Source organism: Pygoscelis adeliae, unplaced genomic scaffold (assembly GCF_000699105.1).
Source record: "Pygoscelis adeliae isolate BGI_AS28 unplaced genomic scaffold, ASM69910v1 Scaffold88, whole genome shotgun sequence".
NCBI lineage: Eukaryota > Metazoa > Chordata > Aves > Sphenisciformes > Spheniscidae > Pygoscelis > Pygoscelis adeliae.
In genome coordinates, this window is record NW_008825616.1 from 2186119 (window position 1) to 2197043 (window position 10925).

General features: G+C 44.2%; 1 protein-coding gene across 1 annotated transcript in view; it reads left to right on the forward strand.

The window, feature by feature from the left end:
* Positions 1 to 963: 963 nt before the first annotated feature.
* The window catches only part of CCDC13 (coiled-coil domain containing 13), a 31473-nt gene continuing 21511 nt past the window's right edge, over positions 964 to 10925 (forward strand). The window contains exons 1-4 of the mRNA XM_009333288.1: positions 964 to 1070; positions 1178 to 1401; positions 6213 to 6361; positions 8913 to 9055. Of these exons, the coding sequence (XP_009331563.1) occupies positions 1184 to 1401; positions 6213 to 6361; positions 8913 to 9055 (510 nt within the window). The 5' untranslated portion in view covers positions 964 to 1070; positions 1178 to 1183. The remainder of the gene's footprint in view (positions 1071 to 1177; positions 1402 to 6212; positions 6362 to 8912; positions 9056 to 10925) is intronic.

A 10925-nucleotide genomic window follows, 5' to 3' on the forward strand; every position in this document is an offset into this window, starting at 1 on the left:
TGGGGGAGGCAGCGCGGCTCTGTCAGGCCCTGTCAGGCCGCGGGACAAGGCGGGCGTTGGGCGGGGAAGAGAGGGAACCCCCTCTCCCCAGGCAGCAGCTCTGCGGCAGGTCCCTCTGCGCCAGGTTTGGGGTCGGTGCCCAGGTAGGCTGGAGGGCTAAAGGTTGCCCCCAGGCCACCATCGCTCATACCCCCGCGGCCTGGGGCTGCGCGGAGGCACCGGCCCCCCCTCTTCGCACTTGCCAATCCTTAATACACCTTGTCCACAGCCGGAGGCAGGCGTGGAGGTAAAGCTGCTCGCAATGCGTCTCTGCCCATACGGTACATACAGGGACATCGCCTGTGTTTTGGCACTTTATCAGGATGATTGCTGCCTTAGTGTGAGAAAGGCCCTGCCTTAATTACTCAGTGGAGTAATTAAGTTGCCTGTGAAAGTTTGTACTGGTTGCTTTTGCTAGACCAAAGGTCCCCTGGATTTTTTTGCTGACAGTAAATGTCAAACAGAAGGAGAGGGGGCTGGAATACACGGAAAACTGATCATCTTTAGTCATACTAAGTAAAGCTCTAGACTTTTAAATGGGTAGCAATATTATCACTTTAATGTTGTCACCTAATGCTTAGAAATTTGGGGGAAAGACGTAAGTCACACTCTTGGTGTCTAGTGCCCAGAGGGAGTATTAGGATAAACAGAGATCTTTTTTTCCTCTGTCAGTCCCACATTAACCCAAAAATGGGGGGATCTGCACCTTTCTTTGAGACATGGGAAGGAAGGCTGGATGGCCCTGGGTCGCAAACAGTCTGTGTTCCCTTCAGTCAGTCGAATGTGGTTGCCACATTCGCTTGGATTTGACCCCAACTTGCTCCTCTGTAAAAATATTTATTTAAACAGATCCATTTAAAAAACATTTTAAAACATTGCTTTTTGAATGCTACAGTGAAGAAGACCCACAAACTTTTCTGAAGACTGTTTGAAAGCCGTTTATGGAAAAAGGCCCTTGAAGCAAGGCCTTCAGCGAGGGGCTGAAGAGCACAGTGGCTGAGAGGAGGAGGTGGCAGGGAGACTGTGCAGAGGTCAGTGAGGAAAAACTGCGAAGCAGCTGCTAGAAGAGGATGTTTTTCAAAGCGATGTTGATCTCTGCTCTCTGTCCCTTTTTATTTTCTTCTTGTTATGCTTTTAGTAAACAATGGAGTCAGACATAAAAGGGAATGAACATTTTAAAAGCCAGTTTAAGGCTTATCAAGAACAACAGCAAAGGCGGCTGCAAAATCTAATGGAGAGGAAGAAGGAAAAGCAGAACGGTCAGAAAGGTGATAATGGCAACACAAAGGAGGCTTTCAGAATCCCGAATGATCTAAACCTGTTTGAAACAGGACAACCTGTAAATGAAGATGACGGCAAAAGGTAAAGGTGTAGCAGCACCGTTCCTTCAGGAAGTCACAGAAGGGTATTTTGCATATGATCTTACGAAACTCATATTAAGTTGTCAGAGCACTTTCTGTCTTCACATATTGGGCTTCCGTTACCCCGAGAAGACTCTCGCTGTCCCTAACATGTTTATCCTCGGAGCGTTGTGATGTGCTTTTTATTATCAGTGTTTCACAAATGAGGAGTGGAAGAACAGAGGGGTGAAGGGTGACGTGCTAGGGGCAGCTAGGTGCTATCTGACGAAATCCAGTCATTCAGGATGACTAACATCCTCTGAACTGTTGGTTAGGTCCTGCCTAGCCTTGTAAACATACATGTTCCCTACATGAATAATTTCCAAAGACAGATAAGGGCAAAGCAACTAATGGGTGCAAGCCAAAGGCCTGCAGCGCAGAAAAGTGTTCCCCTGGCTATCTTTGCAATATAACCTGATTTAGTAGATCAAAAGACAACCAGCTACGTAGGAGGGTCTCATGGACAGAGCTGCCTCCTGGTTAAGATACTTGGCAGGGTTATACAAGGTAGGGTTTTAAATCTTACTGGGGACAGGGGCTTGAGTCTTACTTCACCCATTGGGGTAGTATCCGGGTTACCAGGACATTGGACATGCTGGTGTGGATCTCCCTCGATCTTGTTTTTGGAGCTGAGTGCATAATTCAATTTACTGAAGCAGAGATTTGAAACCCCAGCTCAGATCATTCATCTTCCTCCTAGGATATAGTCAGTCTCTCTTTCTGACCCAATTAATATTTTTTTTACAAACTAGACCAGGTCTAAAGTTGGACACGTCCCAGTGATGGCTGCAGTTACTACAGCGTTGGCCATTCAGGGATTTGCTCCATGTTAGTGGTGAAGCCAGCTGAAGAAATTCCTGCTTCTGCTCCCCACTTGCAACTGTGCTGATACAGCTGTTTGCTGGAAACTGGATTCACTTTCTAGGGGAAGGGTGCTTTTATTCTCGAGTCACTTCCGTGATCCAGTTTACAGCTTTAGCCCCACAGACTGTTTTATTGGCACCGTGATGGGGTGATGTACTGTGATACGGGGGCGGGAAGGAGGAGCTGGCAGCTCTGCCAAAGCCAGCAGATCATGGGTGGAAACGCACAGATGAGACAGTTTCCCTTCCCAGAATCCGGAGTGGGGAAGGGCACCTCTACCAAAGTTTATCAAGCCACTAATCAAGGTTGATTAGGCTCTAAATGCTGATCTCCCCTCTGCCTTACTCTGGGCAACTCCCTGTTCAGCTTGTTTCTGAAGATTGCTTCCTTAAATGCCCAAGCGCATAAGCTGCAGCAGAGCTTCTGTGAAGATGCAGGGAACCCAGGAGTGAACCACTGAAACTTTCAGGTGCTTCTGGGCATGTCTTCATGCTGCAAAGGAAGTCTCTGTGGAAACAGGGAGCTGACCTAGAAACTAATGTTCTCACCGTCGCATCATACATTGTCTTCTTCACACATAGGTCCCTCACCACGGCTGTCTGATTTGCCAAGTTATGCTTCTGATCTGACCTCTACCAGCTGTCCTCTTCCCTTCAACATTTTGTTCTGATAGTATATAGAAGATTACAATGGAGGTCTGATTCTTTTTTTTTTTTTTTTTTTTAATGGCGAGGGAGACTGATTCCCACGGTTCAGGTGTGGATTTGTCTGGTGGAGGAGAGGGGCCTAGGCGCTCCCCTAGCACATCCTGGTGCAGTGTGCATGCTCTGAGCTGCAGAGTACAGGAGAGTCCCAGCAGTTCTCTGCCATTTACGGTTCAGTAGTTTAGGTCTGAGTAATTCAAGAGCTATTCCTTACCTCCGTTTTCAGTGGCACTGACTGGTAAAAGTCCCCATTTGACATGGCAGGTGTGGCAGATTTATCTGGATTGTCCTTTGCTTATGTACATCTGCATTCAGCAAAAGAGTGGTTAGGAGTGTATCAAATCCGGGCAGGATTTGCTTCTGGAAGGGATTCACCAGGATGTACTTTGCAGTATTCCCATGACAACACGTTAGAAACTTGTTCCAGAATAACAGGACTCCATATGGTCTGCAGTGGCAGTGATTTCAGCACGTCAGTGTTGTTTATAGCAGCCCTTGGAAAACATTCTCTTCTCAGAAGTCTCCCTTCCTCTGAGCCTTGGGAGTTCATTTTTCCTCCCCTCCATCCTACTCCCAAATTTTGTTTAGCTGACATTTCTGTCTGTCTGTTCTGTTCTTTCTGTAACTTTATCCTCCCTGCTCTGTTTGGTGTATTTAAGATTAAGTGATTCTCCCCATCATGTGGAGAGTCTGTAACAGAGTTGGGAAAGACACTTATCTCAATTTCAGTCATAGGCCCTGCTCATAAGATTCACCTGGCTCTCTTTCCTTGAACTAGAGTGAAAAGGGTTACCTTTCTGCAGCCTGTTTCTTTTGGCTGACTTTCCGTAGCTGAGCCACTTGGGTGGAACCTGCTCCCTCCTTTGTAACATGTAAAGTCACGATGGAGTGGGATGGAGAGGTTTCTCAGAGGAGCCTCCAGCTCTGTGCAGTTGGGATTTCTGTCCATCCTACTGTAAGTGCTTTTTGTCAAGACTTGGAAGCCAGCTCTGTGGAAGACATCACTGATCAGGTGTGCTAAGAGCTTAGAACCTTTCTTTCATGTTAATTCCCTAACTGTTAAAAATCTTTTGGTCCATGTGTCGCTAATTACATCTGCACAGTTTTCTTGCTCACTTCTATGAGTGGTACATGTGGGAATAACTAAGTTTTGCCTTTTCTTTGCTCAGATCGCTGCTTTCTTTCTTCTCCTTTGTAAACAGCTGCCTTTGATCTCCCTTTGATTTGCAGCTTTGAAACAGAAGTGCATTTCTTAATTATGGATTGTGAATCATCTCATAAATTGACTGTGCTGTTTATGGCAGTGCTTTAAGGGGTCATTTACTCTGACATGTACATACGGAGTGTGCATGTAAAAGCTCCAAAGTCCAGGTGGAGCAAAAAGCTTGCTAAAACTTTTGAATAGAAAAGATTTAGGTGACTATTGAGATAGCTGACTTGTCTGACTGTGGATATGTCTATAGCCACAGGTATATACTGTAACAACTGGGCTTTATCCAAATCTCTGTGATCATCCAAGCTACGTACTTCTGTTGTAGTGTGGAGCAATCAGTCTATAGGCCAAAGGGGTGGGACACTATTCCAGATTAAGTCACCAAAATGTAGACGTTCAGGGTCACACTATAGATAATGAGAATCTAGGGGTCAATTCATCTGCCTGGCTTAGGTGTCTAATGACATCTGAGGTGCTGGAGGGTATTGGGAACTTCCACATGGGAATGACAGGACACAGGACACAGGAGACCTGCACCCTTCAGCAGCAGCAGCTGGGGGACGGGTGGGCAGCCCAAATGGCACCTGTGTGTCGGTAACTGAATTGAGTCCCCTCATCAGAGCCCTTAGTGGCAGTTAGAGAGCGATTCAGGTCACCCTACAGTGGCAGCTAGTCTGTAGGCAGCACTGGTCATATTGACTTACACCCCCTTTGAATTTTGTGTGCGTTTTGGCTTGCTGCTCGTAGAGAGACACCCGTGTCTTGGGTACGGAGTGGGACCCCACCCTGAAACTCGGATGGGAGGAGGTGAGGAAACTCAGATGGGAAGAGAGAGGCAGGCAGAATGGGAACCACTGACTTGAGCCAGCAGGGTCTCTACCACAAACATATTTACCAAAGGCAGTGGCAGTACAGCTTCTCTTAGCACATTTGGTTTCCTCTCTGGGGAATGGAGACAGATTCATTTCTATTCTGAAATGCTGCTGTCTGGAGGAGTCTGGCTAAGAGGTATGTCTGAAGTTGGAGGATGTTAGTAGTTCTCAGGGTTGGCTCATATGTACACACATGGGTGGCAAGTGCTCTCTGAGATGCTGTCGATTCTCTGACTGGGCCCCAGAAGTTTTCCCAAGAACCCTGCTTCGTGGCTGCTGGCCTCATGTAGGGAGCTCAGATAATCCTGGGGCATCTCAAATAGAAGCCTGAGTGCCCACAATTGAATTGAGCCCCCAAGGCCTTAGCTTCTAGACTTTACACTCAGAGGAACCATCGTGTAAGGACAGCAAAGAGATTAAAGTTACTAATTCTCTGGATGTCTTAGAGAGATGAAACCCATAAATGTTACTAAATGTACTGAAGAACAGGAGAAGCAAGGCTATTTCCTCCTGTTCAGAGGGCTTTTTGATATTCTTTGTTTCTAAATGAATTCCAAAAAGCAACATTAACAGTACAAACTGATGCCAGTCCATCCCGGTGGGTTTTCAAGAAAATCAGATGAGGACATAGGAAATTGGTCTTTTGTGAATTGCTATGAAGCATTCATTTTTAAAGAAAGAACCTCAGTAGCAGCTTTTGTAGCTGGTGCTCTGTTGGCTTCTATTAGCTTCAGTAAGTATAGAAAATAAAGCCTGAATGTCACGGATGCTGAATGGTGAGCCTGCCTGGTTTCCTCTGAAGAACCAGATAAGTAAGACTCAGTGAGATGCGGCTATTCAGTAACCTCAGGAGCCCTGGAAAGATACCTGTTCTGTGATGTTTTGCCCCAGACAACACAAGGAGGTGCAGAATTTTTGAAGAAGAAATAATTAACTGAATAGATCGGATCATTAGCCTGTGTTCTGATCTGAGGTTCAGGATGTTCTGCTTAATTCAGTAAACTCACTCCTGGTAAGCTCAGCTCATCCAGCATACAGTCGTTGCATTATTTTATTTCTGGAAGCATCTATTCAAAGCACATTACAGTGACATTTGCCATTATAGCTTATTTTTTCACAGGTTGCTTGAGGCTGAGAACGAGCAGCTCCAGGACCAGCTTCGAGAGGTCCGAGATGAGAACTGCAGACTATACAAACTCGTGACAGAGAAAGATTTTGAAATAAAGCAACTCCAGAAAAAAATACAGGAGGACAGATTGGCTTTGTCGGGTAAACACAGTAACTTTGTATTCTCACTATGTTGGTTCCAGTGTTTGCTTGATGCTGATGACAATAGAGGTAGGATAACAGATTCATTGTGAGCTCCTGGCAGGGAAATATTCATGTGACATCTCTTTACCTGCTTTATGCTAAAAAGGAGTATTTCACTCATATTGTGGTTGCCTCCGTTTCCACTCCTGTAATAAGCTTCTGCTAGGAAGAACCAAAATTCAGCTCTCAACTGAGAGAGTTGTTCTCTGTTGAGCTTGCAGTAATTTGCAGTAGCACTGAAAACACTTGGCTCTGAACTTTGAAAATACTTAGACACTTGGGTGTAGATTTAGCCAACGCTTAGAGTTGCTGCCTAAACTTGCAAGGGTCTAAGCTGACACTGTTTGGCATTTGCAGAGTTTACTCAACGTCGATGTCTCTCCCATGTAAGGAGTCTCATTGCCTTATTTGCAGAGGGAAGTTCCTCGCAATGGTTTGACATGATAACACTTATATGTGGAATGGCATGTATGCTTAAAGATCTGTGCCTTACTCTCTCCTTCAGTTTCATGAGCTGCAAAAATATAAATACTGCTACTCCCCATTTTAGAGAGCTATTGAAAGGGCCAAATGACATCTGAGGTAGTCAGGTCAGACCTAAGGCGCAAAATATTGTTATGGATAATTATATGCCCCTTAATATAAGTATAGTGCTCTTTGGGGGTACACAGCAATCTCTGTTCCTCACAGATCTTCTGCAGACTTGCTATTATTGGCACAAAAAATGATGACTCACAGAAATCACAGTTTAGAAAACTTCTGTTGGTGTCAAAAAGCGGTGTTGCAGCTTTCTCTGCTATGTAGTGTTAAATCCCTTATTCAGGCTCCTTTTGTCTGAATGCCTGAATAGGGCACATGCAGGACGCTGGCTGAATGCAAAGCCCAGCTTCTGAAGTGGCTTGGGTGTCCTTTGAAAACTGAACTGTGCAGGCTGCACCTCCTCCACTGGGTGCCACTGTTGCTCAGGGCAGCAGTGATGACCAGGGTAGCAGAGAAGGGGGAAACCAGCAATAAGCAGAACTAAATAACACTTAAATTACACCTTCATTCTTAAAAACTGTCTGTAGCTTGTATGTAGGAGAAATGATAAGCTATTATCGGGTCAGGACCAGGAGGCAGATGAGCTGTTGCTCCTCCTTTGACTGACTGACATGCCAGCTTGTGGCAGTTTGCCCCGTGCCTCTGTCTTCCCTATCTACATTGTGGCAAGAAACTCACCCACATTGCATGGAAATTAAAAGCTTTGATTAAATGTGTGCAGTGCATTTGAAGACCGTCACATGGAAGCACCAGCCTGGCTTTTGGTTAGTTTAGTACTTACTGTGATCCTTAGCACCCATTGTTTATTATGAAAAGTAAGGAAAAAATAGCTTCTAGATGAGAGGGGAAACACACCTCAGATAAGGGAGTAAGAACAGTGGAAACACTTTTAAAAATAATTAATTTATTATTTTCTCTACAACATTTTTAAATAGTTACATGGGGTCATATTCTGTTCTTACCTATATTCTGCATAGCCCCTTTAATGTCTCTAGGGGTTTTATGGGACTCAGAATTCACTTAAGAGTGATCTTTTGTCCTTGCATCTCACCCCAGTTCTTGAATATAATCTTCACAGATGTCAGCAGAAAAGTCATTACTTCAGAGCACTGAAGGAGGGTGAAAGAGTTAAAAAGAATGACAACAGACAAGTTCAATCTTCATATACCCCACCAAGGATTTGTTATCGCAGGCTTGTGTTCATTGCGGAGCTAGAGGTTTCCGTGGACATTGTATGCAAGCATATTGATTTTGCACTTGTGTGAGAACTTTTCTTCATATAAGTGATGTTAATGAAAGCCAAGAGGCACACAAGCCAGTCCTGGGGATTACTTTATTCGTGACACTACTCAAGCCCTCTCTGATGAGAAGGTGAATGAGGTATCTGTTTAAAAGAGCAATTAAAAGAGTAATATACTAAGAGCCCATGTAGAATCACAAGGGACATATAAATAGGCACAATGACATTTCCTGGACGTTATCCAGGACCCAACTGTAATAGTGTGCCTGACCTTTTAGGACAGATGTCTAGAAAAGTTCGCACCTCTGTTTCAGCAGCTCCTCCAGTAGTAAACAACCAGTGCAAAATAGTGTTGTCTTTTTCTGTAATGTGCCGCAAAAACCTGTTCATAACAGTCCTTCACAGCGGTGAGCAGAAAACACCTCTACCCTTTCTACATAGTAATGTTGCTACGACCACTGTTGTGGCCTTCTGACATGTGGCTGTTGCTGAAGTGTGAAACATGGCTTTGCTAGCCGCAATGTGATGCTGACTCAAAGGACCAAGCGATCCAGCTGGAATCACTGACGCTTCTTTTCCCTCACTTGTTCATTTAAGTGCCTGGCACAGCTCTGAGAGAAATGGATTAGACAATAAAAGTACACTGTGCACTGAACAGAGAACAAAAGCATCATCTATTCTGAATCTTGCCTGTAAGATATGTCCTTTGCTTTTATGTATACTTTTCAGGGGCGTCTGGTTTAGCTGGAGATGTTGCAGCAACTAAAATAGTTGAATTGGCCAAAAAGAATCGTGAGATAACTGCCGAGACTGAGACTGAAAAAGCCAAAGTGAAGCAACTGAATAACAAAGTCAAAGAGCTGGAGAAAGAAGTGAGGCATTTTTATGGTTCTCTTTTTGCATGCTAAAACACAGAAATCCAGCTTGTGGGATAGAGGAGCTGTAGAAGCTGGGTTTAATTCATGTTTGCATTTTGAATTTGCTCTTGCGTCCCCGCTTGCTTTGAGTTCTTGTAATTTCTGTCCATGATAGGAGAGAGGGATGTGTGCCCTCAGCTGTTTCCATCTTTGCAGAAAGGAGCAGATAAGAAAGGATATCAGTAAGTTATAATGAGAGAAAGATTTATGAAATACCAATTAGGAATGTTCAGTTGTATTTGAAGCACAGAGGCCCTTCTAGCAGTATGGCAATGATATTTTTCTGATTTTTTTTTGTGCGAGCAGGAGCAAATTTCATACCATTATGTCTTACATTCCCACCTTGTTAATACCAGTCATGAATTAGTACTCTATTCTTCTAAGCTTTATTCATGCACATGATGAAAGCTGTTTTCTGGCATAAGTACTTCCAGAACTGAGACAGTAACAAACTATATCACTTAAGACAGCAAATCTTCACTCAGTCAAATTTATTTTTGCGACTTTTTTATCTGTGATAACCTTTCACAGGAATAATTTTACTCAGGTGACTTCTGAAATGAAAATTAGATGCCCTGATGTCAATGTTTACTTTGTTCATTGGCTACTACTGCATTCCCTTACACAATACTGGTAAAATTTTGGATGATTTTTAATGCTTTGCTTCCTCAAAAGACATCATTTAAATGGATCAATAACATTTATCGTGCTGACAAATGCATTTTGACTCCATCTTTCACAGTCCCTTGTTATCATGAATCATGCATCTATCTGAATTGTACCCTCGTTACCTGAAAGATCAAGAAATGGTAGATTAGATTAAATTTTTGTAAACTCCTGCGTAAATCCAGAGCCATCTGGTCAGAGGGGTCTTGTCAAACAGTTGTCAGGCTGGCTAAGAAATATCAGGTGTAGCTGTGGGCCTACAAAATCACACAAGTAGGGGAGCAAGCCATGAATATAATTTCAAGAAAAATGAACTTGGTTATAATCCCCTGCTGCAGAAGTGTAATGACCATTATTCAAACAGAAATTTAAAATATTGTCAGATATTGACCGAAAAGAAAGGACCACAGATATTTCAGGAAAGGAAATCAAAGCAAACAGAAATTTTCAAGAAACAATAATTGCTGGTCAAAGCAGAGATGGACACTTTAGATGTGAACTAAGCTGGCGTTAGACACCAGCACCATCAAAATCAAAACCAAACAGCAACCTGTCTCATCTGAGGTAAAGATGAACCACAACGTGAACCCCACTGAAACCATGCCCTGGTCAATGGTCTGTATTTTCTTACAGCCTCATTTGAGATGGCTCTTCTCTAAACTAATGGTCACTGGCTGAGTTTGTGGATTGTACTTGTTCAGTAGAACTATATGAAGATGTAAAAGTTGGGTAGAATTAAAGCAATGTTTGACAGTGGGAGGTTATCTGCCTGTCGGAAAAGGACCTGGGGGTGCTGGTCGACAGCTGGCTGAACATGAGCCGGCAGTGTGCCCAGGCGGCCAAGAAGGCCAGCGGCATCCTGGCCTGTATCAGAACTAGTGTGGCCAGCAGGAGTAGGGAAGTGATTGTGCCCCTGTGCTCGGCACTGGTGAGGCCGCACCTCGAATACTGTGTTCAGTTTTGGGCCCCTCACTACAAGAAGGACGTTGAGGTGCTGGAGCGTGTCCAGAGAAGGATAACGAAGCTGGTGAAGGGTCTGGAGAACAAGTCTTATGAGGAGCGGCTGAGGGAGCTGGGGTTGTTTAGCCTGGAGAAAAGGAGGCTGAGGGGAGACCTCATTGCTCTCTACAACTACCTGAAAGGAGGTTGTAGCGAGGTG